Source organism: Aplysia californica, unplaced genomic scaffold, assembly GCF_000002075.1.
Source record: "Aplysia californica isolate F4 #8 unplaced genomic scaffold, AplCal3.0 scaffold00005, whole genome shotgun sequence".
NCBI lineage: Eukaryota > Metazoa > Mollusca > Gastropoda > Aplysiida > Aplysiidae > Aplysia > Aplysia californica.
In genome coordinates, this window is record NW_004797275.1 from 2,797,174 (window position 1) to 2,825,080 (window position 27,907).

At 39.8% G+C, this 27,907-nt stretch overlaps 2 protein-coding genes across 3 annotated transcripts in view; one reads left to right on the top strand and one right to left on the bottom strand.

Moving 5' to 3' along the window:
• LOC101856767 (RNA polymerase-associated protein CTR9 homolog) overlaps positions 1–794 on the bottom strand; it is a 30,988-nt gene extending 30,194 nt beyond the window's left edge. Inside the window, exon 1 of the mRNA XM_005089357.3 lies at positions 654–794. Coding sequence (XP_005089414.1) covers positions 654–716 — 63 coding nt within the window. The 5' untranslated portion in view covers positions 717–794. The remainder of the gene's footprint in view (positions 1–653) is intronic.
• Positions 795–866: 72 nt separating this feature from the next.
• On the top strand, positions 867–25,729 carry LOC101863705 (KICSTOR complex protein ITFG2). Of its 2 annotated transcripts, none has more exons than XM_013080413.2 (13): positions 867–996; positions 4,766–4,892; positions 5,777–5,872; positions 8,057–8,098; positions 10,154–10,225; positions 12,689–12,788; positions 13,231–13,361; positions 15,159–15,754; positions 16,273–16,442; positions 17,294–17,382; positions 17,850–17,967; positions 20,977–21,153; positions 25,438–25,729. In XM_013080413.2, the coding sequence occupies exons 2-13, from the start codon at positions 4,770–4,772 to the stop codon at positions 25,503–25,505; spliced, it is 1,782 nt and encodes a 593-aa protein (XP_012935867.1). In that variant the 5' UTR covers positions 867–996; positions 4,766–4,769; the 3' UTR covers positions 25,506–25,729. The 2 variants fall into 2 exon arrangements, with proteins under 2 accessions (XP_012935867.1, XP_012935862.1); XM_013080408.2 differs by lacking the exon at positions 867–996 and adding an exon at positions 3,716–3,819.
• Positions 25,730–27,907: the final 2,178 nt, after the last annotated feature.

Here is a 27,907-nt window from a genome sequence, read left to right on the forward strand (position 1 = left end):
CAGTGTAGAATTCTGTGGTTTAGGGTGAACGCGCACCGGGTGAGAATAGCCACAAGACTCGCCTACACTATTCTCACTCCGGGTGAGAATAGAGGTGGCCCAACTGGAAAGAAATCTGGCATTATGAGAAGTCAGAAATTTGAGAAATGCATTCTTCTGAAGGAAGAACGTGTGGCAGTGGCGCTTCAACTTCAGTAACGGTGGCTGAGTTGGGCTGCAAAAAGACAGGAGACTCAAGAGGGCCAAAATGGGTTAAATGAGTGGATTACCCAGACTGTACTTTCGTACCCTTTCCTCTCTCTCTCCTCCCCCTCCCCCCCAAACACCTCAGACTCAGACAGAAGATCTAGATCTAAATCTCAGCCAAATCTGAACCTAGATCTGGAGGATATCAGGTACAGTGACCAGCAACAGTGAAAACTTCCCCAATGAAGATATAGATCTAGATCTACCCCGATTGTAGGCCAAGACAACAAAAAACCTAAATAATTTATTAAACTTTCTTAGTCTTAAGTCTTTCGAAGACTTGGCCAGAGCCGCGTCAGGTTATCGATATTAGGTAACCTTTAGATCTAAGTATCAATGACTTTTAGCGTTTTCAAATAAATGCCATGGGAAAACAATATCTAATAAAAGACATTAAATGCAAATACCTCATCTGTATCCCGTAAAGGGATCTCGATGGATCGACTTCCACCACCTGATGTAGATGCCATTTTCACGTCCTCCTGCTTATTCTTCCTTCCTCAAAGAAAGTTTGATCAAATTCGAGTGTTGTGTGTGTGTGCTAAAATTTAGCATTACCTCCCCTGTTCGTGTTTTTGCCTACTTTTAGCCTTTTAGCTGTGGTCACGTGATAGAAAGATCTACTTTCGTTTCGTGAACAACAAAATTTGGTCAAAATGACACTTGCTTCTAAGTGCAGTGCCGCTAACAACAATTAACCAAGTATTTGTTTTTGTTGATTTTCAAAGCTTTATTGTAGAGAAGGAGAAGGTGTGTAATTTGGATTTATGTTCGTATTTGCTGCTGAGTTTGCTTTGGGTTGAAATTTGTTAACAATAAGAGGTGAATAGGAAAAGGTTGCTACTTTACTTTACACAAGACTTGTACAATAAAAATGGTAAAAATAGAAAATCAATATTACTGTTGAACTTGTGTAAAACGGAATCACAAGGGAGCGAGAAAAAATTGCGTCTTAGACAGGGGAATTTAGTGGGAGATGGAGGGGGGGGGGGGAGAGATTGAAGAATTATATCGGACCATCCAAAATTATTGTGCGAGAATGGGGATGGGTGAGGGGGGACGGGGTCTGCCCCCGACAAACTTTTAATGAATTAATTTACCAGTCCGAAATATTAAAAAACTGGGGAAAATATAATTGATTCCCAAGGTTGAGGCATAGGCAAGAGTAGTCCCAGTCCGCTGGTCCGGTATTCTTCAATCTTACCGAGGGGGGTTACAAAAAAAAGGCCTAGCCGGTGGGATCAAGGGTCGCTTGTCCGGTCGGCAAGCTATCACAAGTGGTCAAAACTTCACTCCTCTCAGCTGCCATCCTCTCTGATAATGACATTGTCAGTCAGTCTTATTTATCCAATTACTACCAGTGCTTGCATTTCATAGGCCCACTGTTTGACCTATTAAAAACAGAAACATTTGAACATCTCCTTTGCTTCCACCCTTAGCCCCTCACATCAGTGAAACAAGCGCAGTCAACCAATGCCACCCCTCACTGCCATGTAACAACGATTTGAGGAACTCTTTTCTCGACTGGCTGTACGATCAGGGCGGCAGGCATTGATCAAACCCTTGGAAAGGAGTGGATTTTTCTTTCTGTTTCCGCGTTGAGCAGGTTTCCGTGGTTTCCGTTAAGGCAGGTTCGACTGTAATTCATTCTCAACTATGATACTCAATTAAAACCAACTTCTACTTTTTACACTGCTTGACTCTGCTAAAGACAACTACTAGATCTACAACTTACTACACTACACTCCTCAGACAATCGTATTTCTCTCTATAACAAGTGTGGCCTGTAAGGTATTGGAATCCATCGTCAGAGATCAGCTCATAAAACATTTCCAGCAAAATGATCTGTTTAGCCAGTGCCAACATGGTGGTTTCATGAGCGGCAGAAGTTGTTCAACCAACCTGTTAGCGGTGCTCGACCTATGGGCTTCAATCATTGAGGCAGATGGCTGTGTCGACACCATTTATCTAGACTTTGCTAAGGCCTTCAATACTGTCCCACACGAACGTTTGTTGACAAAACTGGAAGGCTATGGAATTGAGGGGCAGATTCATGCTTGGATAAGGGACTTCTTGACTGATAGGCAACAGTGTGTGGTTGTAAATGGAGAGGAGTCATCCTGGGAGCATGTGCAGTCGGGAATCCCTCAGGGAAGTGTGCTAGGTCCGTTTCTCTTTGTATGCTTCGTCAATGACCTCCCTGAAAATATCCTCTCTGCTACTTTTCTGTTCGCGGATGATACGAAGATTTTTGCTGAAGTACCCGACTGTTCGGACAACCTCCAGGATGACTTGAACAGACTCCAGCTCTGGTCTGATGCGTGGCAATTGAGGTTTAATGCAGAAAAATGCAAGGTTATGCACATTGGGAAAAATAGAAACCCCGCTGAGTACAAGATGACATCCAAAGGTGAACGCATCACTCTAGAATCTGTGTCACTAGTAAAAGACCTCAGTGTGAATATTGATAGTGATCTAAATTTCAGCAAACATGTCAGTATCCAAGTCAACAAAGCGAACAGTCTTCTCTCACTGATCCGGAGAGGCTTCCCAATGCTGGACAAAGTGTCCCTTTCTACTCTGTACAAATCAATCATTCGTCCTCATCTAGAGTATGGAAATGTGGTCTGGCACCCCAGACTTAAAGGGGATGAAGAACAACTTGAAAAAGTGCAACGTTGGGCCACCAAACTAATTCCTGAACTACAGCACCTTGCTTACTGTGATCGTCTCAGAAAATTGGATCTGCCATCGCTGCACTATCGGAGAGCTAGAGGGGACATGATTGAATGCTACAAGTATTTAACAAGAATTTACAACGTAACGGGAGACATTTTACCGCAGGATCTACACTCTAACACTAGGGGACACAGCCTAAAATTGAAAAAAAACCATGTGAAAACAGCAGTCCACCAAAACTTCTTCAGTGTACAGTTAACACTTGGAATTCCCTACCGGAAAATGTGGTGTCTGCGCCATACTTGAATGCTTTCAAGAATAGGATTGACATGGTCTGGAAGGCACATAAATTCTCCATGAACCTAGATTGGTTTCAAACTGCCAGATCCATGAGCCATGAGCACCAACCTACAGATAACAGAATGTGAAAACAACGAGCAGGAAGGAACAAGCAATGAAAACAATGAACGCTGATAGTTGACTAGCCTGACCACAGCCTTACTTCAAAACTATAACTTATAACTTTTACTACCAGTCCCAACTGAACTTAGTAAGACTTAGACTTAGATCTTATAATTTCTGCCCTTGAAAAAAAAACCCAACAACAAAACAAACAGTTGTCACTGTTGTAAAGCAAAAGAAGTTTGTTTTTATAGTTGAAGCATGTGATTGATGAAGTTTTCCCATCCCTGTGGGCTATGGGGAAAGTGACAATAGTGAAATTTGTAAAAATAAGAGCAAAAAACAGGATTTTTAAAAATTTAGTTGTCAGTACCGCTTCGGCTTCTTTTTAACTTGACACAATGACTGTCTGCTTAGTCCTACCAGACCTGTCGACCACTGCTGTCAAATGTCCTTTGCTCTAGAAGGTGGCTCGGTCAAATGTACCAAAATGTAAGTCATCAATTAGATTCTGTAAGCACACCTACTCGTAGTTTGCTCAGTGAACCTTGTCACGATATTCTGGCCCTCTGCCGAACTCCTCCCCAAAATTACACTAGAAAGGATTTTGATTTCGTGGTCGACCTTCAAGTGGACTGGCACAAGGAAGATTTACTTCAGCTCATACTAGATCTAGAAAAAGAGACATTGAACTTGAACTGAAGAGGCATAAATTTATAATGGGGTGGCAATATTAACGCTGTCCATAATGCTGAGAAGTTCAGGCTCACTGAGATAACTAACTATTATTCTGAACATAGGCTACCTCTAGACCCGGTGCTATGAGAACAAATTTGGCTATTGACTATTGGTCAAACCCTAGCATATATTGCTCTGCCACTCTGAGTCTGTAAAAATAATTGTCATGGTATATCATGAGTAACCACTCATGATATACCATTACAGTCATTTTTACAGAAATCTGTCATTATCCATTGTTTCAAGAAGCAACATCCCTTCATTCCGGACATGTCCATTTATGTGCCATTGCTCTCTCCGAAATGCCGCTGAGGGTCTTTCTACTGATTATGCCAGTGCCTATATATATAATATATCTGCTTGAACATTCTTCTGTTCTTTCCTGCAAGGATGCCAGATTTTCCGCTTCCTTTTTGTATTCTCAAAACCATTATCCTCTCCACAGCAGTACTGGCTGCTGCCTCCTTATCTTTCTCTTCAACCAGGTGGTGAGGGAGACATTTCAAGATCTTGACCCTGTCTGGTTGATCCGTGCTGTCGACCAAGGTGGCCTCACCAGCCAGTCTGTCTGCTTTTTCATTTCCAGAAATCTGTCAGAACCATGAAAGAACTGATGTTTTGTTGTCTTTTTACCTGAGCTTTTGACTTTTGATTTTTAAAAATTACATGTCATCTGTATATTTCTTTTTTAAAATCTCAGAGCCATGGGTAGCGACATGAACAATACCATAATGAGGACTGTCTCCTTTGTGGAGAGAATAGAGGTGGAGTACCATGGTAACATCATTACGCAGGCCATGGTACTGGCTGATGTGGACAATGATATGGTGAGTATGAGCAAATTTGATTAAGACGGCTGAGGCATTAACCCATCTTTCTGATACAATGGTGTCAGGGGGGAGGGGGGGGGGGGCTGTAAACCTCAAAGATAATGATAATACTACCCCTCTCCCCCCCCCCCCCCCTTCACACATTCAGGGCCAAAGTGGTGGATATGGAGATGTTGTTTATATAATAAAGTAGGGTGATCATAGGTTGTGCTTGAGCTTCGGCGGTAATGTTGCACACAGTGGCAGAGACTTCCCCTCAGACTCCTGAAAGAAGGCGGCTCTTTGCGAAAGGGTGTGAACTATTTTTTTTTAGGAGACAAACAGGAAAAGAGGGATGCATGCACACTGAAATTATAGGCCAGTGTCGGTTTTGACAGTTTTTGGATCTTCAAAAATAATTGTTGCCAGATAATTTATAGCAAGGGAAATTCCTGTTACTGTAAAAGGTTGCTTTTAAAAGGCAGTTATTTACATGATAAGAAAAAATTCAGTTGCACAAGCTTAGGTTGCTGTTTGGTGGAAACCACATTAATTAATCTGGAACACTATTAGTTGTCTCAAATATTCTTAGTTCAGTTTAAATCTGTTTCAATTGGTACCTTTTTTTGGTCAGTGTCAGCTATACCTTTAGTTGCTTCACTGATTTCTGGTCTATTTTGTCATCCTAGTAAAAGATAGTAATGTTACAAAGCTACAGTCACAGCAAGAGAATGAAAGTGTGTTGTTATTATGCTTGGGCACACTCAAAAAGCTACTAATCCACAGCTGTATCAGCTCTAGAGAATTCCGGGATTTTCTGGAGTAGGGTTAAAAATGCCTCAAAGAACATCTCCTGGAAATTTGTTAATGATCCTATTTGATAATACTTTTGTTGGTTTCAGGCGAATGAGCTGGTAGTTGGTAATATAGAAGGACACATTGCCATTTTCAAAGGAGACTCTTCAAAAGCATGGAAGAAGACAACTGTCAGTGGTATGGTAGGTACAGATATTTATAAACTTCCTTTTAAAAAATTTTATTCTTCATCAAGTGCTTCTACTTTTTGCTAGTTCAGTATAAATGATTATTCAACTCAGTAGCAGTCAAAGGTTTTATGTACCAATACCTTGACCTATCGTCTTTTTGAGGTATGAAACAAAATGTCCTTGATGGGAATTATGCTAATTTTAGGGAGACTCAGTTGCTCAACAGGTATGGTGTTTGCCTGTCAATCCAAAGGTCTAGAGTTCGATATCCCTGCCACTTTTGGATTGTTCTCATGTTTTCTACACCCTTTGAACCCAAGCACATAGTCTTCTCAGATGAGGAAGTGGAAATTTTGCTTGTTAAAGATCCTTTCGGGGTTCTAATATGAAAAGTGTAAGCCTTTAATGTTGCCATCTAGTCAAAATTCAAAACTGCAGCCACTCCAGTTGTTATCAATATTAAGAATCCCTTCGAAAATGATGCATGGCTGCCTTTCAGACAAATGATGATTCTACATCTTTGTAGATAAAATGGCTTTGTATCATGTGTATGTAAAAATCCCCTGCAGTCTGAGATTAACCCTTTGAGCCCTGATTTCCTGAGGCTACCGTGCCCCTCTGCTTGAGCTCCTGAGCGATATATTTCTAACATTCATATGATCGTCAGAATCACATAGCATGTTCCACTGAGGGTAGTCCTCTTCATTACCAGCATCTAATTCAGAAAGATCTTCAAAATAATTAACGTCCTGTGTTGTAAACGTGGTTTCCCGTGCACATTTTGTCCCAGACGGGCCGGGTTGGGAATAGGGTCTTGCTCACCCATGTACTGTTGGCTAGGCATACAGGCAATTTTACATGCCTCCGGTGTACTGGGTTAAGACCTTACAGAGCTTTAGCTGGAGTACCCCAAAGAAGAAGAAGGGAGTGCTTTAAAATTACAAAGTGCAGGAGAGAAAATCTCTCTCTCTCTCTCTCTCTCTCTCTCTCTCTCTCTCTCTCTCTCTCTCTCTCTCTCTCTCTCTCTCTCTCTCTCTCTCTCTCTCTCTCTCTCTCTCTCTCTCTCTCTCTCTCTCTCTCTCTCTCTCTCTCTCTCTCTCTCTATATATATATATATATATATATATATATATATATATATATATATATATATATATATATATATATATATATACATAGATATGTGTCACGACACTTTGGAATCGGGTGTTAGTCAATTTTTGGGCATATGGAGTTATTGGTAAAATCTTAAAGCCTGTTCTTGCTTTTGATGAAAGAAATGTCCAGCTGTTTTGAATAGAAGTGGTAATACTTGTGATTGAACGAGGTGGGAGTTGCCTGGTGTCAGAGGTAAATTTGGCGAGAAGATGGCGACCAAAGTTTGGTGACTTCTAAAGCTGTTGTCCCTGGAGACTTCAAATTTGCATTTCTCTTGCTTTTGATCAATGTTTTTCAATAAAAACCCATACAGGAATGTGTTTTTAAAAGGACAGAAAAAGCGTAAAGCCCAAACGAAACAAAATTATAATAATGGCCAAAAGGTCTAAAAATGTTGATTTGTTAAAATTTCATTATTTTGATGAGTGCCTAATTTCACCACGATGCCTAATAAATATGTTCCTAAAGGACTATTTGAAAAGTGAAATTCAACATTTTCTTTGGTGCTGGTTACAACATCAATATTATTACGCACAGATCGATTAGGATGCTTTTTTTTTCAAACTTTGATGTATCTTACATAATATATATATACACAAACTGCGGTATGGTATAGTGTTCTAGAAGTTTATTTACAGTTATTTAGAGCGCTTGCCAGTTTAAGCTTATTACAGTGGAGGGAAGTTAAAAAGGAATCAGCCTAAAAGGCTTGTGATGAGAGCTTTGTGTAAGAAGTTAGGGGAGCTGACTTTGCATCCCTGAGGCATAACTTTTATCTTATTATTGCAATCAGCAAACAGATATGCTTTGTGTTCTATACCAGGTATAATGTTCTTCCTATGCAATGGAGAAGGATGTTGTAATGCTTTACAAATCTTATTAGTAAAATTGTGGCAGATTTGGAGGAGGGCGCCCCTTGAATATTGAGCGTGGAGAAGAATGCTTCTCTAATGTCTTACGATTTTTTTGTATTTTGGCACAAGAGTCAAATTCTTGTTGAGTCTTATTCTGTCAAAATCTATTTCCTTGTTCTTGCAGTTGACTTGTCTTGCAGTGGGAGAAATTCACACTCCACACAAGGTTAGTGAAAAATGTTGTGATTATGAGAAGTTTTAATTTTACTGATATAATCTTTAATTTGTAAACATTTCCCATTCCTTTTTTGTGTTTTCTCATTATGGAAGAATATGGTAGTCCTTTCTCTGTTCATTTTATTTTGTCTTTGTCTTCTTAGGTTGCTAAATTTTTGGGTGTTTTTTTAAAAGATAATAATCTATTTTAAAAATTGGCAGTAGAGTTAGAATAAGAATCACCTTTAATATAGAATATCATTATTCTTCATGGTACACATTTCTACCAACTTAAAAATATTGTACTACCTTTATTGATTTTTTTTTCATATTTTATATTCAGTCGAACCTGTGTAAGACGTAATCGCAAGGGAGCCATAAAAAAATTCCGTCTTAGACAGGGGAATTTAGTTGGGAGATGGAAGAGGGGGGAGATGGGGGGGGGGGGGGGTATCAAGGGTCGCTTGTCCGGTCGGCAAGCAAACCCAAGTGGTCAAAACTTCACACCTCTCAGCTGCTATCCTCTTTGATAATGATATGCGTCAGTTTTATTTATCCAATTACATGTACCACCAGTGCTTGCATTTCATAGGACCACTGTTTGACCTATAGCATCTAAAACTGGTGGTTCTGTGATTTTCCTTCCATTCCGGGGTAGGCGATTAAGCAGTGACTGTAGGTGCAATGCCACAAACAAAAACCCAACTCCATCACAGAGAGATTGTAAGAAAAATGAATGGGTATGTTGGTGTCTGTTGTATTATATTGAGAAGTTGTTTGAGCAGATAAAGAAGAGAAAGACGCTATTAAGAACATAGTTGCTGTGTGTTGCTGAAATAAAAAAATTATAATATTATAATAATAATACTAATAGTAATAATAACACCAACTGGAAGCTAGATTCTCCCCCCCCCCCCCTCCCAGAGCAACCAAGTCCTCTCATCCGAGAGATTGGGGCAGGGGAGGGCATGGCAGACCCCAGAGGGTTAATGTTGTCAACAAGCAAGACGCAAATGGTCTCTGCACCTTCTCCGCAGTCATAGGGCTCTCCGATAAGTGCATCCTTAATACATTTCGCAGCTGGGTATTCCCTACGTAAAGTCACATCCAGTACAGTGCTGACAATGAACCTCAGTTTTCCACCCCACCAATACCCGTCCCAACTCTAGGTCAAAGAAAGGTTGTTGATGGAGAGAGGAGAAAAGAAAAGTTAATAAATGTAATAAAGTAAAACAATTAAAAACAATAAATAGAAAGAGTAAGAAACATAGTAAAGTAATATGTCTCTTTTCGGGGTCACCCCTTGACCCGTTAGCTTCCTCTTTTTCTTTTCCTATTCGAAGAGTACTAATCCCCCCAACCCGAAGAGGTGGGTCTATTTGGGGGGGGTTTGACCTATTAGAAACAAACTTTTGAACTTCTCCTTTTCTTCCACGCTTAACCTCACCCGTCAGTGTAACAAACACAGTCAACCAATGCCACCCCTCACTGCCATGTAATAACAATTGGAGGAACTCTTTTCTCGGCTGGCCGTACGATCAGGGCGGCAGGCATTGGTCAAACTAATTTCACACCTCTGACCTCTGGCTACCAATGAAAATGTCCGTGCTGGTGCACCACTCGAGCACTCTCACAGGCTCTCGTGAGATTTCCTATGCGCATCACCCTGACCATCTTCACAGCTCAGGGCTCACATAGATGGGGTAACATCTACCCTCAAATTGCACCCCTACTCCCCTTCCTTGCCCAGCGGCATAGCGTTAAGTTTAGAGCCGGCGGACAGAACCAAACTTGCGAATTTTGTTACAAATCAGGGCTGAGCGGGCAAAGCATTTTCCGTCTTAGACAGGTAAAACCCCCGGAAGGGAGCTGATTTTTCTTTCCATTTCCGCGCTGGACAGGTTTCCGTTTTTTCACAGGTAATTAAAGAGGAATATATCAAGGGGGAGCGGGGAGATTCCATTAAGACAGGTTTCCGTTTTACACAGGTTTCCATTAAGGCAGGTTCAACTGTATTTGAGAATAAATGTACTTGATGTAATTGTTTTCTTTTTTGAAACTTCAGAACAGCTTAGTGTGCATCACAGCTGAAGGATGGTGCTATGTGTATGACATCACACCTCAAAGTCCTTTTCAGGTATGATTAACAAAACGCTACCTTAGAATTACAAAGTTCTATCTGACAATTTTGGCTGTTTTCAGTTACTAAGACCATGAGTTCAGAAATCAAATGCTCTCTCAAAATTGTAAGATTATTCTGATTCGTTACCAAGATATTCAAAAAATTGCATTGGAAGGAGCTTGACATGTGAAACTCAACATTTTTTATGTTAAATTTCTCAAAACTAGGTACAGAACAGATAGAACTTTTAATTCTAAGGTAACAAAAAATAATTTAGCTGATTAGTCTACTTGCTAATACCACAGCACCCTTAGGACCAACAGCAGCCAATCATTTTCACTGTGTTTTCTCTTTGGTTCATATGTGGTTTCTTCTTAGAGAAAACTCCACTTAGGTCGAGACATCTTGAATAGTTTTCCTGTTGTGGTTCTGCTTCGCAAAGCTAGTGTTACAATTAACACTTGAATTCTTATCTCATCATAACTTGGCTGTTGAAGTTTTCAATTTGAGGTAACTTGTTTTCAGCTTCATTGTTGTATTGATGTGGGAAGATTTTTGAAAAGCTGTATAATAAACAGCATTTAAAAACTTCCTGTTTTGTGTATTTCAGAAGTATTTTGATAATATAAACTTCAAGGGAACAATTCAAATGGTCATGATGGGGGTTATTGCAGAAGCCTGGTCTGTGTTGGAAAAATTGTCATGTTCTGATTTTAGAAATATTGTCTCTATGACAGCTGCTCAGCGTAGCATGACCACACACTGATTGTTAAAGTCAACAAGTTCTTGATTAATATAACCATGGCCTTATAAGTGAGGAGAGTCCTCTTGCAGCCCCTAGTCTATCGTGATAGGTATTTTAGTTTTTGGTTTAAAGATGGACCTCTTGTTTTCCAACAGTTATTCTGGAATAAGCGTAAGTACATTTTCCCCATCTAATAGATGGAGTTTTAAGAGGCATGAGTTGCCAACTTCATCTGTGTTTGTAGTTTGTATGTTAAAATGTCGTGGAAAAAGTATGTCTGCCTCTTGCAGCACTATACTGAAGGAGAATGCTGATGCACAGATGTGATGCATATGGAGGATTTTGAGAATTTAACTGTCAAAAGGGATATTTCATTTACCTTCACTTAGATTCTTTTTTCAATAGCTTTCAGTTAGTGCAGACGAAAATAAAGTAAAAAACTGCACCTCCAGCCTATGGGAAACCATTGGACACATTGGAAGAAACAAACAATAAACTTCACAGCATCATACCCTAACTGGGTCCACGAATACCTTCAGGCCTCTCCAGAAGAGAAGAAGTCATTCTTACTGGAGTAAGTATAGGACACACCTGCCTGACACATAAATATCTCCTTCAGAGAGATGAAAAACCATTCTGTATCGGCGCCACATAGATTTCTCCATTAGACACATCTGAACAGAATGTCCAGACTCCGGGGAAAGCTGGGGGAAGTATTTTAAATGCAAAAATTGCAAGATCTGTTCTCTGTCGTTGATCCCAACAGAATTCTCAATTTTATGGAGGCCATTTTCCTTTACAGTAATTTGTAGATAGCGTTATTTAAAAAAAATAAAAAATTATTTAAGGTGTTATTTTAAGACAGAGGTTTTACCACATATTTTTAACATTTTAATCGAAATATTGACCTAAGCCAAGCTGTGCTGTGAATTGTTGTGAATGCAACAAACTTGTATTTCGTGTGCTCATATAACCTTGCCTTCTGTAGTTGCGAGGGCCATAAAACTCTTACTAAACAAACAGCGGAGATGTTTTAAAAACCTGTGAAAGTCAATTTTTGTAAGTATATCTAGGTTTTTTAATGCCTCTGCCTTTGGATGTGCCTTATGTAAATGCTCTTTGCTGTGGCAACAGTCTTTGTTTATATGATCGCACTCTCACCTTCTTTGACTCATCGTCTTTTTAGTGGTCATAGCATGTTTCTTGTAGTAGTAGTAGTAAAGGGTTTTTCGACGCTCGCAACTGCATAAGGTCATATGAGCGCGCCATGTTTCTTGATTCTATATTCCTAGTTGTAGTCATCCTCAAGGTAGATAAAGGTAAAAATCTAGCAGTTTCACGCATTCTAAAAGGAGAACTGACTTTACTTTTTGTCTCCACAGTCAGCAGTACACACTAAGAAAATCTAATGGGTTGAGAGTTTTATATATATATATAATGGGTTGAGAGTTATATATATATATAAATACATATTATCGTTATAATATTATGATTATCATTATTAATTTTATTATTATATATACCCCATATATATATATATATAGCAGTTTTAGATTCTCCTAGCAGGTGGTTGGAGGGTGCCACTGATATGTTGTACTTGTGTGATTTACCTCTATTGTTTCTTTCTCCTTGTCTTTTTTTTCCTCCACATTAAAGGAGCATTATTGAGTCAACGTGTTTCTTTTTACTAGATTCCCCTGAGTTTTTAGTATGTAAAATTTCTTCCATTGCAGAATCTGAGTGGAGATGACTCTGATGAAAGTCGCATGTTCCGGCCTGTGTTCACACAAGAGTTGCCGGCTAATGCTAGAGTCATGTGCTTGGCTGACATTGGTGAGTGATATTTATGTTTTTGTATAGGTTTTTACTCTGTGCTAAACTGGAAGGTTGTTTTAGAGCCAAAGCACTACTCTTATTAGTTGCATTCAGGTCAAAAGAAAGAGTGATTAATTAATTGTAGATATTTTACACCCACATCACCTCCAATTAGATCATTTAGGAGGCAGGGCAAAGAATGAAGGTGAGAGGATACATGAAAGTGAATACTACTTGTGTACTTTTGAGATTAGCTCTTCATCACCTGCACGGGACATGCCCCTTCTGCTTTTGAGCTCTAAGTGTGCTTGGTTTAAAGTGCCCCCTGATACTGCCCCCCCTCCCCCTTCCAAATTGTGTTGATTCGAGAGAGTCAGAAGAAACCTGTACAATTATTTTCTCTTGATTGTGATGAAGTTTCAAACCCAAAACTCGAGTATATATATGTTTTTGTTGCCAGACTCTGATGGACATGTAGAGATGGTCATCGGATATTCTGATCGAGTTGTGCGGGCTTTTAGGTGGCACGTTCCTCACGATCCGGAGAGCGGTCATTTTGTGCCTCTGCAGAAATGGCAGCTGGCTGGACAGGTCAGTTCCCATTCTGATATGGGTTAAAGTAAAGTATAACCCCCTTCCTGAAGCCTTCTTTCATCGTAACAATCACAGCTGGCTGTTTTTTGTTCTTATAAGACATCGCTACAACCCCTATGTGAAATTTTTATTTTATTTTTTATTATGTACATACCTTAACAATGTAAATTGTTGCACCATAGTAATATCACTGCAATTCAAATGGTGGATAGTTGGAGGGTGCCACTGGTAGGTCTTGCTTTTTTTCTGTCCCAGTTGTTTCTTCTGTCTTTTTCAAAGCACTGTTGATGTTGTCGTACCATGTTGATAGAATCTCTTTACTGCAAATAGACATTTCAATATTTTGATTTCTTAGAATGGAAGACTGTTTTTCACTTGGAAAGTGTTTTTGTTAATTTAGGAGAAAATGTAAAAAACAAAACAAACTAGAATAAGACCATAAGAGAAGTGAAAGGTTGAGATTAAAGTGCAAATTGGGTCTGAATATTTCTCATCCTTCACTGAAAATATCCTGTTTGCCAGAAGATTGAATATTCTGCCTTGGTCATCATCTATTCTGTGTCTAATATGATGCTGGACTTTTAAGAAAAACTAAATAAAAAATGTTTAAGTAATCTTCTTTACTCAGAAAGTGAAAGACAATCACATTTGTTCATGCTTGTTGTATATTTGAATATCAACAGAGTAAAGAACCATCCACTTAACCATCACACCTCCAAATTTGCAGAAGGCAATCAACATTTTGTTGTCAGTGAGCTTTATCTTTTGTTCACTGCTACTTCAGGTTAGATCGCAGCTTGCTGTTGATGTGGACGTTTGCTTCTTGCATAAAGAGGTCTGCTGTGACCCAAAATCTTGATGTTGTGATCCTACTTTTGAGATGAACTATATGAAAGAAATGTTACTAGTTATGTATTAGTGCTGGGCAGTACCAGCGAAATTGAGTTCTGGTACTTTACCAGCTGTGGGTGTCAAGTTCTACTTTTACCTGTACAGGTACTGGTACTGAAAATAGATGACATCAGAGGCTCTGTGTGTCTTGTGTCTCTCATGCTGCATGTATTTTTCTTCTGTTACGCACCCCCATCCATTGTGCTTGGGTGATTTAAAAAATGTTTCCTTGGTAGGGTAACAAGGGTGTCAAAACTCATCAAACACAATCTATGTCCCATCTGGGAGAGATGAGCTTGGACACAAAATCCCTTTAAAATTTGCCGCTATCTTAGATTATCTTTGTCAGCAAAGTTTTGTAAATAATTATTGCAGCTAAAAACAGATTTCATTTTCTGAATCAATATAAACAGAAAGGCTCTAGAGGAATCTGATTTGATGCAATATTTAAACTTTAGCTAACAATTTTATCTGGAATGTGTAAAGAGAAGAAGCAATTTGAAAAAACTGATACTTCTTATATACGATGAATCTGATACAATTTATAGCCATGTGTAACCAGGGCTTTAGTTCCAAGGGCACATCACCAGCTGTGTTAAACTCTTGGTGTCAGCACCTGCCCAGAGCCGATTGTACTCGGTACCGATACTTTCTCAGTTCCTTTTCTCAAGGCCTGGTGTGGTGCCAGTACTGAGACCGCCTATGATAGAACCTCAAGTTCCAATATTGGGTACTGATTGTTGTTGTTGTAGACGCTTCTGATCCGGCAACAGCTGGCCCTCTGTCCAATACCATGTAGTGATTGTTGCAGTTGCTGTAATGTTCCAAAGAGTTCTGGGAACTGGTACCCGCCCAGCCCTACTACATACAAAAGTATTAAAAAATATAACTTTCCCTTTTCAGATTGGAAGCATCACCATCAATTATGATAAAGAACACCGACCGGAGCTGATGGTGTCGCAACCGGGGGCAACCTTCGTCTCACTTCAGGTGCGGCCACAATTCCGACACATTAAGTCAGAGAGCCACTTAGACAAGCTGAGCGGATCCAGGGCCAGCTCTTCGCTGGAGCACAGTGGAAGTTTTGGTGCCTCTGCTGCTGGAGACTCTCTCAAGGCATCGGGTAAACAACAGACTCAAGGGGCTCAAAGCAACGGTAACAAATCAGACCCTCTTTCCAGCAAGACAGAGCCTGCTTCTTCCAGTGGCTTGAGCAAAGTGTCTGCAAAGTCTTCCGAGAGTTTGTCTAGTGCTAATACTTTGAGTTCAGAGTCTAAAAGCAGGCTGGACACTTCTAATCAGGAAAGTGTTTCGAAAAGCAAGTCTGAGAGTCCTAAAGATGGTCATAATGACAGTTCTTCTGTCAAGGTGTCTATGAGGCAGAGAGGGGATAAAGTGAACATTCAGCCTCATATCTCTGACTGTCCCTTTGATTCTGGTGAGAGTCAGCTGGAAAAGTCTCAGGGAAGGCTGTCTCAGTTTCTGGATTCTTCTTTTGAGTGAGTATGTTTATGATAAAACGCATGTCATAAAAGGTAGTTGCTCTTGGGATGTATTACAGAAATGTTATCTATCTATCAGATATTGTTACCAAGCTGTCAGTTATACAGTTACCTGTCAATCAGTCAATGCTGTTACCAAATCAGTCATGTATAAGCTTTTGCACTTCATTCCAATTCCACCAAATAATATTTACCTATAAATTCATTTAAGGTTAACGGCCTGCTCCTTTTGAAAAAAGAGGGGGAGAGAGAGAGTGTGAGAGAGAAAAATTATTCTCGTATTGTTGCTATTGATCAATATAAGTGTATTTGTCCATGTGTTCTTGACGCACTTATAGTATTCACAAAGTGAAAATATGCTACATAAATGTGATGCATTTTTTATTATTATTATTATTCCTTATTTAGAAGCATAGCAGTGATGAGTGATAAAAACTTTTTTTCCCTCCCAAATAAAGCTTTTGACTAATAGGACACAAGGAATGTTCTACTTTTCTTTTCATTTTCTTGAACAGTGAGGACGGATACCTCATCTACCATCCTCTTGCCAACTCACAAATCCGCAACAAGGACACAAGCACGGTCATCATCGGAGGCATTAACCGTGGCCGCACCAGTCACTCCAGCACAGACTCCGACCCGCCGCAATCCCAGGCCACCTACTATGCCCTGGCAACTCTTGATGGTATTGCTGTTTTTGGGGGGGGGGGGGGGGGGGGGTTAAACTCTTGTATATTGTATGTGTTTCTAGGTGGGGTTGGGTGTAAAACTTTGAGGGATTTTTTTTCTTGAACTTGGTATATATTTCTAGTCATATTTGATGTGGGTTTTATTCTATTATGAAAATTGTGTTTTTCTTAGGTTTCTGCATTCAAATCTTTTTGCTTCAGACAAAAATATTGCATTAGTATTTCTAATTTAGTAAAAAAAAATTTCTTTTGACGTTGTGTGTTTCTGTGCTTGGTTTCTTGTTTACTTTTTAACTTTTGAGGGGTTTAGCTAATTTTGTTTAGCCTGCTTTATATGCATGGATTTTGTTTGTGTAAATGGATATAAAGTTATTGATTCTAAATTCTAGACCATAGTTTATTGAGGTCAGACTACGATTCTTAACTTTCTTAGGCAGTTCCTAATTGTGCAGTCCTTGTGCAGTCATAAAACCCTTTAGATCTAATCTTCCTGTTTTTTCGTTCTTTTTCTCAGATTTTCATTTTGTATACTTTTTCTTCCTATTTATTGAAGTTCTTGCAGTTTTCTTCCTCTATTTTATTTTTCTGTCTCTTGAGAGAAATACATTCTCTCACTTTTTGTACGTGACTTTGGTAGAATTAAGTTGGTGCCAGAGATGTACATTGTGTTGTTGTTGTCTTCATTTTTGATTTTGTTGTCAGTCTGGCTATTTCGTTAAGACATGGAGAAAGTATGAAGGTGTTAAATTCTAGAAATTAGACATTTACTTTGAAAATGGCCCATGGCATATCATTTGTGTTATTGTATGACCATTTTGAATGAAAAATTCTTTGTACTGCTCTACAGGTTCTCTTAATCTTGTGGAGAACGATACGATCTTGTGGTCACTGCATGTAGATCATTACCTCTTTACTTTGTCCAAGCTAGATGTCACGGTAAGTGTCAAGATTCTTTGTACAAAGACAATTTGTTAGGAGCAACCCAGGCCGAAGCACATGCTAATTGAAGTATACCATATCACTGAACTCAATTCCTCAAGCAAAACTGAAATAATGATAGATTGGTAGGTATTTTCAGAGAGTAGACTGTAAAGAGGAAGTAGAACTCATTGGTAAAGGAGTTGTTGAAATGTTTAGTGACATAAGAAACGGGATAGACGAACAGATATAGTGACTCGAATTACGGCTGATTAAATTGACTACAACACGACAGATGGAAACTTGCTGCCAAATTAATCGGACATCGACAACAGGGGGTTTAATTGGGGTTAAGTGCTACGAATATTTATTATTATTGTTGTTATTATTATTATTGTTGTTGTTTTTTTTAATTATTATATTATTATTATGTTTGATGGTATACTGGGCATGAGAAAAAGCTGTGTTTGTCTTCATCTCCACAGGGGAATGGTAAAGAAGAAGTGGTCTGTTGTTCCTGGAGTGGACAGACATACATTGTGAACCACAGCAAGGAGACAGTACGTTATGACTTCCCAGACAGCGTGGCTGCTTTCTGCGCAGGTAAGTCATGTGTGGGTTTTGTGTGGACGGCCTATGTACGAATCCTCAATGGATGAAGACTTGGCTTTAAAGGGTCATGTTAACTCACTTGAGCCTGAGCTATTTTTCTCCCAACCACCATTACAGCCTAACACTTTTGTTGTATATTGAAGCGTTAACCACAAAAAGAAAAAAAGAAAAAAACAGCATGTAATTTGTCCAAATGAGGTGGTGCTTGATGAAGCCCATGTGGGATGCTCACTAGTAAAAACTATCAGGAAACGATAAATGCTGTTTTTGGGACACCTGAATAGACATAAAGGTCTTGAACATCTAGCTCTCACTGGCTAAATCGAAGGCTAGAAAGGCAGGGGTAGGCCCAGAGCAACCTACTAAGGAAACCTAAACAACTGAGTTAACGGGGAAAGATCAGGGAAATGTAGCTTTTTTAAGAGCATTGGAGCAAAGGAATGAATAGAAAACCATGATAGCCGTTGTATGTCGCAGATCAGGCACTGGATGAATGAATGAAGTTTTTATTTTATCAATATTTTGAAATGGCAATGTTTGGGGAGTACGCAATTTTTTTTTTGGGGGGGGGGGGGGGCCTATTAATAATGAGATCATCTGTCACAATGCAGGGGTGACTGACTTTGTCCGTTACAGCTAAAAAAGTATCACACATAACTTTACCAAATTTTTAATAAAAGAAAACAAGTATGTCAACTCTTGGCTCACTGCTTCTCATAATTTGTAACAGGAAGACACAGAATATTTTGATCGAAAAAGCGCGTCCCGTAAATACACGGGATCTGGCTACCAGGCTAGCAGGGCATCCCATAAATACACGGGAATAGGCTCAAGTGAGTTAACCTATTGCACCCATGCTACAAGTATACTCTTATCTGGCGCGCGCTTCCGTCCACACAATAGTCGTAGCAAAATACCAGTCCACAAAATCGAGTCCAAACCACTTATCTAGGTTTCTATTGAAAATAATAGATCGCTTGTAGCTCATAAAAACTTTTGCTAGCTTGTTTTGATCAAGTTTTTCGCCATGTATGAGTTAGTTTTGTTGTTTTGTCCCCACAAATCATGGCAAGAAAGCGAGCACTGAAATCTTCAGGGGCGAGAAGAAGAAAAAACAACCACAAAAAAACTGTTATTTTGTGTGGTTGTTGAAGTACATGAACCATATTTTTAGTTTTGTTTCAGGCATAAGCGGCAAAGAAAGTGAAAGTAGATGTCAATCTAGAAAAACAAGGCAATCAGATTGATTTTAGTGCCTTGAAAGCTTCAAAGAAAAGCTAGATCTAGACCATAGCCTAGATTTACAATGAGTTGCTATGAGTAAATTGAGTGCCGATGAGTCGCAGTCAGACAAAAAATATATTGTTTTCTCTTCTCTTTCCTTCCTCTTTCCCTCTAATAATATTAAAGGAACATTTTAAGTAAAATCTAAACGAAATTTCATATTTATACCTTAAATAGTTTGGGCACAATGCGTGTCAACTAAGGTTAGTATGTTGAGTTCAGACCAATTTTTTCCCCTGGCTCGCAAGCCAGGTGGACTCAAGCACACTGCCCGCGGCAACGCAGAGTGAATTAGGTTAAGGTGGTGAGGTGTTGATGTGTATTGCAGGATCTGGTAGTGAGTGCATGCCTGTGTGTTTGTATGTGTGTGTGTGTTCATGTTTGTGTGTGTGTGTCCATGTGTGTGCAGGTTGATGTATGTTTATATGTTTGTTTGAATAGGTGCGTATGAGTGGGCATGTGCATGTGTTAATGTTTGTGTGAGAAAGAGAGAGGAGGGAGAGAGAGAGAGAGAGAGAGAGAGAGAGAGAGAGAGAGAGAGAGAGAGAGACACACACAGAGAGAGAGAGAGAGAGACACAGAGAGAGAGAGACAGAGAGAGAGAGGGAGAAAGAGAGACCCTGTGTGCATCTTTGAACAGGCAATTTGATTTCTGGACTTTAACTCGAAATGTGTTAGCTTGATTCCCGGTAAGCCTGAGCTTAAGAAAGCTTCACTGACATTCCTTTGTTCTGCTGTGAGTTAGTTAGGCATGAGTATGAGCAACTTCTGGGTTTTGACTGTACTACAAACATTTTCCTTATAACTGTCTTGTATTATCTGTTTGGCTTCTCTGAATATTTTGTGATATAGCTTAATGTACCTCTTAATTTGGATGGGTGGTTGGCAGGCTCTCTGGTATGGTATTCTGCTTTTTTTCTATCAAGCATTATCATCACCATATCTCCTTTTTTTTGGTATATTATATTACTCTCTAGTGACAGCCCTATTCTTTGGCACTTATTTTTGTGTTGCGAGTGCTGTAAAAACCTTACTAAAACTAAACTAAACAATGTTTTGGGTCTGGCAGGGAGTGAGCGTTTATGAGTGTCTTTCTGCTGGGATGCTTTACTTATGCAGTCTAAATTGACTTGCACAACCTGGATGGAAGCTTACTGCCTTCTAAATTATCTAAATGGTGTTGTGAGTGTAGAATGTTCACAATCATTTACACAATCTTGAACTAAGTGTCGTGGGTAGAGGGTGGACTGTGGTTAGTTGGCGGGTGCTCTGGTGGGGTTTACTTCTTCTTTCCATCTACCAAACATCTATTGTCCTTATCTCTCTTTTTTGTGTTTGTTAGTCTCTTGTAACCACCCACGGCATCCCCCTGACCCAAGCTCTCTGGCTGGCGACAGAGAGATGTCTCTTTCTTCCCGCGACACCCATAAGGGTATAAGCGGCGGATAAAAATAAAGAAAAGTACTCTCTTGTAACACCTGTCGTCTTCAGCATGTGTATGACCTATTTGTGTTTGCAAGTGCCATAAAAGGCAAAGGAAAACAGCAAAAAAAGGGGCTGACCATGTCCTTTCGTTGTATCCGAATTTTCATTGAATCTGAGTTGTTGAATCTGAGTTCCACTGTATATGTGTGGAACACATTTGTCAGTCCCCAATGTGTTTGAGTTATCGGTGCCTCACTAAATGTAATGTCATTTTTTATTTTTTCTTTTCAGGATACTATTCTGTACGTGACCATGTGAACGTGCCATGTTTTGTATACGCTACATTCAACAATCGTATCTGCATCTATCCTAATATCTCGTTACCTCGAGTGGAGTCTACAAATTTGATGAAAGTCATGGGAAGAAAAAAAGAGACAAAGGAACTGCTGCATAAGCTCAATGTCAATGGTATATATACTTACTGTCTGTGTTGTTTGTTTCTGCTTGATGATTTGTTTTTTTAAAAAAGTGATCTCTAATGGTTGTTTAGTAGAAAATGCGCTTGCAGGAGGTTACTTTTATATTGTATTTCTTTTCTTCGTGGTCAAGGGTTTTATTCAGATTTGAAGTGTTTATTTTGTTAAAATTGAGCTGCTGTCATTTCTTAAAACAACAGTATACACAGTCTTTACAATTTTTCAGGAGAGCCAAAAAACCCCCTGAATATTGTTACTAAGAAAACAACCCTTTGGAAACATCCCAAGTCAATATTTTTAAGAATACAGTTTTGATAATAACTTCTTTATTGTCTTTTAAGCAAGTGTTTTATTGATAACAGCATTCAATTTTCTGGGTCTCTTTTAAAATTGTAAAAACTGCTTATACTGTAAGCCTACTTTAAAAAATGATTGCAGTGAGGATTTAGTTGTTTTTTTTTGTTTTGTTTTGTTTTGTTTTTTATTCTTCTTCTCCATCACGTCGCACTTGAAGTCTGGTATCTGTCATATACTGAGCTGTCCCGCATAAGCAACTTTTAACTACTTATAACTATAAGATCTGATATATGTATCAGATAAAGGTGAGGGGGAAAACATTTTTTTTTTAGCTCTCCTTTCGGAACTTTGCCCTTGCAGGTGATGGGCCCCATAGTTTTACTAGTTTTACATGGGGGAGCTAAGAATACACCTGCCTTTATACTGCGTGTCGTTTGAGGCAACTAAAGGTGCATAGGTCTGGTGGCCCGAAAAGTGCCAGTTTGCGGAGGGCCAACTACCCGACCCAGTATAAAAAACGGAGAGTTATAGAAACACAAACACGCCTTATTATTTTCCATCTTGGGAGACGGAGGAGTTTCTGTGTCAGCAGGAACAATGAAGGGCAGCGGACAAAGCCGAAAGGACTCTTCAGAACCCGAAATCTTCTCTGTCGAACAAGTCTCTCCGGATTGCGTCATGGAATGTTCGCACCATGTATGAAGCAGGAAAGAGTTCTCAAGTGGCTCAAGAGAAGAAGAGATACAGGCTGCACTTACTAAGAGTCAGCGAAACCCACTGGATACAGTCTGGACAGAAGCAGCTCAGTTTGGGGGAACAAATATTGTATTACTTACTTACTTGTCTTACTTGTCCACTGTGTTGGGGTCACTGCTGTCGGGACATGTCCATCTCTGCTCTCCCCCCCCCCCCTTCAGGAAATATTGTAGAAATATTGTATTCTGGGAGGGAAGACAAGCACCATGCGGAGGGAGTTGGAATTATTTTGAGTAAGTATGCACAGAAGTCACTTAGAGGATGGGAACCACAGGGGGAGAGGATCATCATGGCTTCATTCACTGCAAGGAGTAGGAAAATCAACATGAACATAGTTCAGATCTATGCCTCTACAAATGATGCTTCAGATGAAGACAAGGATGCTTTTTACAGCCAGCTCCAGGGGGTCATCGACAAACTTCCATAGAAGGATGTCAACATCATAATGGGAGACGCCAGTGCCAAGATTGGTCAGGACTACATAGGTTATAAGGGAATCATAGGACAACATGGCTTTGGACAAATGAATGAGAACAGTGAGCGATTTGCAAATATCTGTGCTTTCAACAGTTTTGTCTTTGGAGGCTCTGTTTTTCCCCACAAGAGGATCCACAAGGCTACTTGGGTATCACCGGATGGAGCGACGGAGAACTAGATCAATCATTTTTGTATCTCTCGTGGGTTCAGGCATTGAATGGAAGATGTCACAGTACAGAGAGGGGCAGACGTTTGATCGGATCATCATCTGCTGTTAGCAAAACTCGAGCTTTATCTTAGAAAGCACGGAACCAGAACAGGAACCAAAAGAACGAAGTTCCAATTAAGTCTCTTAAATGGACCCAAGAAAGAGGAGTTTCAGCTGCAGTCGAAAAATTTAACCCTTCGCGGATCTTGGTGAGGAGGACATGGAGGTGGAGATGCACTGGACCAAGGTCAAAGAAGTCTTTGCTTCAACATGTCAAGAAATACTTGGTGTAAAGAAATTGGAGAATAAGGAATGGATTAGCCAACGGTCTTTGGATTTGATTAGCCTTAGAAGACAATTGAAAGCAGAGATAAATGCAATTAGAACAAGGGGATCAAAAGCAGACGCATTGGAACAGGCCAAGACAACAGCTAAAGATGTAAAGAGATCACTAGAAAAGACAAGGAGGAATTCATGAACAGGCTGGCAGAGAGGGCCGAGGAGGCATCAGTAGGAGGGAACATGCGAATCCTTTATCAGACTACAAAGACTTTTTCTGGAAAATATGGGAATCCAAAAGTAATAGTAAAGGACCAAGAAATAAAAAACATTTTTGGAAAGGAAGCTCAGTCAAGACAATGGGTAGATCTTTCAACATTCTTCTGAACAGACCACCACCAAGTAACACGCCAAACATCCTGCCAGCAAGAAATGAGTTACCAGTCTGCTGTTATGCTCCATCAAAAGAAGAGATTATGGATGCCATTAAGAAGCTGAACAATGGTAAAGCGGCCGGTGCAGATCAGATTTCACCTGAGGCCCTAAAAACAGATGCCAGTGTGATGGCAGACTTCCTTCTCCCATTGTTTACCAAGATCTGGAATGAGAGCAAGTTCCCAAAGGTTTTGGAAAGTAGGACACCTTGTGAAACTTCCTAAAAAAGGGGATCTCAGCAACTGCAGCAACTGCAGCAACTACCGAGGAATCACTCTTCTCCCAATACCAGGTAAGGTCTTCAACAGAATCATTCTGAAAAGAATCAAGTCTGTAACGGATCCAAGACTTCTGGATGAACAGGCTGGTTTTCGGAAAAAAACAGTCAACCACAGACCAGATTGCTACACTGAGGATCATAGTGGCACAGTCCCTGGACTGGAACTCCCAGTTGATTGTCAACTTTCTGGACTATTAGAAGGTCTTTGACAGTTTAGACTGAGCAACACTGTGAAAGATAATGAGACATCATGGAATCCCACAGAAGCTGGTTAACCTCATCAGGAGCATGTACGAAGGGACAAGTTGCTGGGTAATACATGATGGCCAGCTCACTGGCAGCTTTGACATCAAGACCGGTGTGAGACAGGGATGTTTACTATCACCTTTCCCCTTTATCTTGGCAATTGACTGGCTGATGAAGGAAACCACCAGAGGACACAGAAACGGCATACAGTGGACCCCATGGACACAGTTGGATGATCTTGACTTTGCAGATGACTTGGCGCTTCTGTCACACACTCAGGAACAGATGCAAACAAAGACCACTATTTTAAACAGCCTATCAGAGTCTGTTGGATTGAGGATCCACCCCGGCAAGTCAAAAGTCCTAAGGATAGATGCCATACAAAAGGAGCAGGTCACTATAGAGGGAAATGCACTAAAAGACGTCAAGTCCTTCTGCTATCTTCGGAGTATAATTGATAGAGTGGGAGGAACAGGCGCTCAAATATAGTCCCGCATTGGAAAGGCACAGACTGCATTTATTTCTTTAGAAGATTTGGAGGGCCAGGTATATCTCACTACGAACAAAGCTGAGGATTTTCAACTCAAATGTGAAGTCAGTCTTGTTGTATGGATGTGAGACGTGGAACGCATCTCAGACCTGCATAAAGAGGATCCAGGTTTTTCTGAACAAATGTCTGAGGAAGCTACTGAGAATCAGATGGACGGACAGGATCACCAATGAGGAAGTATTAAGAATATTAAGAAGAACGAGACAGAGCCCAGTCAGAGATGAGGTGGGAAGAAGGCGTTGACAATTGATTGGACACACTTTAAGGTAGTCAAGCTGCTGCATAGCAAGGAAAGTGTTAGATTGGAATCCACAGGGTAAAAGATCAAGGGGAAGACCAAGTGGAACCTGGAGAAGAGTCACGGAAACGTATGTACAGAAAAGTGATAAGACATGGAGTGACATCAAGCGACTAGCACTAGCTCAAGATAGGGAAAGGTGGAAAGTGTTTGTTCGTGGCCTATATCCTGATCCAGGGTGAGAAAGGTATTGATGATTCGGAACTTACTTGACATAGAATGCACTTCTGGGGGTCTCCATTCCTGTGGGGCCCCTGTGAGTCACCATAATGGCAAGTGCAAAAGAGTCTTTTTACTCATTTCAAGAATGAAGCAGTCAAAATTTTGTATTACCGGTACCCAAATGAAGAAAATATGATATGATAATTAATTTGTTCTTTTGTCTCATTGTACTAGCCAAACTATGTTGATTCAAATCATAACTTTGTTGGATGTTTACTTTTTTCACAGCTGATGATATGGAGTCTGTACAAAAACTGTATCACTGGTGTCTGTATGGCCAACACAGAAAGTCATGATGGACCAAGCTCTTCAGTTTTCAGAAATTTGCAAACAGATTGTGCTATTGTTTCGTTAGCCTCATGCAGGAAAGTCATTTATACATTTGGGCATGGATGACTCAAATACGTTGGAGATTGACAGTTGTGTTTGGCATATCCATAATTTGAGTAATAATTTTAAAAAATAATAATAGATAGCATTTGTATTGTATGCGCAAATTCCCACTCAACAGCCAGCTCTATGTGCTTCACAAATCTATACTATTACCCCGGCAGACTTGATAGCATTCTGAAACAATTTCTGCTTCCTAGGAAGCATACAGTGCAAGCTGCCATTTTTTATAGCACAGACACATCAGACCGAAGGGCTAGAACCCAAATGGCCGCTGGATTGGAAAAGTAAAGTAAAGTAAGTATAGCACAGACACACTGACAAGATCGTTCTTATAACAAAATAGTAAAGAGGATATCAGCCAGGGAATGGCAAATTGTACGGGCTATCTGTAATATTGAGTTTTCTGTGTTCTTGTTATCTGTGCCTGACTGTGCTTATGCATTAGTCCCCGCATAAGGTCCTGGAGCTATTAAGTACCATTAGGGAAAATCTGAGTATTGATCGATTACAATCTTGAGAGAGAGAGAGAGAGGAGAGAGAGAGAGAGAGAGCACAATCGATCTTGGTTTGAAATAGCCAGGAGCAGCCACAGGGAAGTCTGTTTGTGAGTTAAAAAGTCTTTTTTTTTTTTTGGTAAGTGTTTTACGGTGCTCGCAACTGCATAAGGTCATATGAGCGCACAGGACACATTAAACATTTTCAGTTGGTAGGAAATTTTGAATTTTGCCCGCGTGGCGGCAGAAGCCTACTCTTATCAATTTTATAGACCACCAAGGGATCTTTAACGTGTGCAACTTGCACACGGGACCTTCAAGATTTTTCACCCGTGTCCAAGAAGGCTAGGTGTAGATCTTTACTACCAGAAGATCAGCTGTGTGGCTAAAAGACAGTAGTAAGAAGGAGCAAAGGAGTAGCAGTAGAAAGGTTGCAGAAAGAGTCAAGAGCCCAGAGAAGGGGGCAAAGGTGAGGGGGTGGGGGCAGAAACTGGAGACGAAAGCAGATGACAGAACATTACTAGAAGACTGGAAAGGAGGTGAAAGAAGACAATTTTAGAGAACAAAAATTTTTCCGTCTCTACCCTGATTCGAACCCGGGACCTTTGACTTTGAATGAGAGGCAAACACCTTAACCTCTAGGCCCCGAGAGCCCCCGTTAAAAGTCTTTGAGTGGATTTACAGATTAGATTGTAAAAACACATTGTTATTATTGTCTAGAGTCTTGAATCATTTGATATCTAACATCTCTCTGCCGAGGTTTTATCTGCTCAGTACCTAGTTTTGAGAATTTCGACTTCTAAAATTTTGAGTTTCACATGTCAAGCTTTTACGAATGCAATTCTTTAACTATCTTGATATCGATTACAATTTTAATAGAATGAACAGAACATTTGGTTTCTGACCTGGTTTCTGATCTCACGTCCAAAAATGTCAGATAGAACTTTGTGATTCTAAGGTAGCAATCTGTTTTCTCATCTGTAGTTGTAGTGTCTATAAAATCCATTGATAAGAAAGTGACACGTAAGTGTGGCCATTCATGCGGATATGCTTGTCAAAGTTTAAGAGGTTTAAGATTATATATTATAGATAATTGGGATCGTCACATGGATTTGTCCTGTAAAATTAGGATCCTAGAGAGGGTGGGTGGAGTTTCTGTAATAATTTTGTCTTGAAGAAAGAAAGCTAGTAGGCCTATTACTATTAGACATAGACTGGCCACTGTCCAGTTAATGTGGACATTAGACAGGGATGCCATTTTTCTTGTTATTTTCATTGAAATCTATTTTCAAGCATATGGCAAACACATTTTTTCTGTCCTCTGAAGCTATGGAACTCGCCAAGCTTTAGCAGCCATTTTTTGCCAATTTTACCTTTACAACCATTGTTTTATTTTTTTATTTTAAAAAAAACAGACAAATGATCAAGCTTTAAGATGATATCAATAATTTCACATGACCAAAAATTGATGAGGGCCTGATTCCACCATGTCGTGACACATTGCTTTTTGCTCCTGCTGGTTTTCAAGCCACTGACATGTTATAATAGTAAGCCGTGTTATAATTGGAACTTTGAATTTGTAAGAGGAAGATGCGCGCATAAATAATGAAAGAATTTTGTTGAATGCAGTTGTTAGAAATGAATGTGGAGTTGCTGTGAAAGAGCTTGAATTAAAATGAGTTTGGGAACAGACCCTGTTGATTATGTGAAGTAGAAAGACTCAAATTCACTGAAATGTATTCCGCATTAAAATTTTGAGAAATTTGAGGAAAAGTCAGCCACGAAATTGAGCTATAAGGCTGGTATAGTAT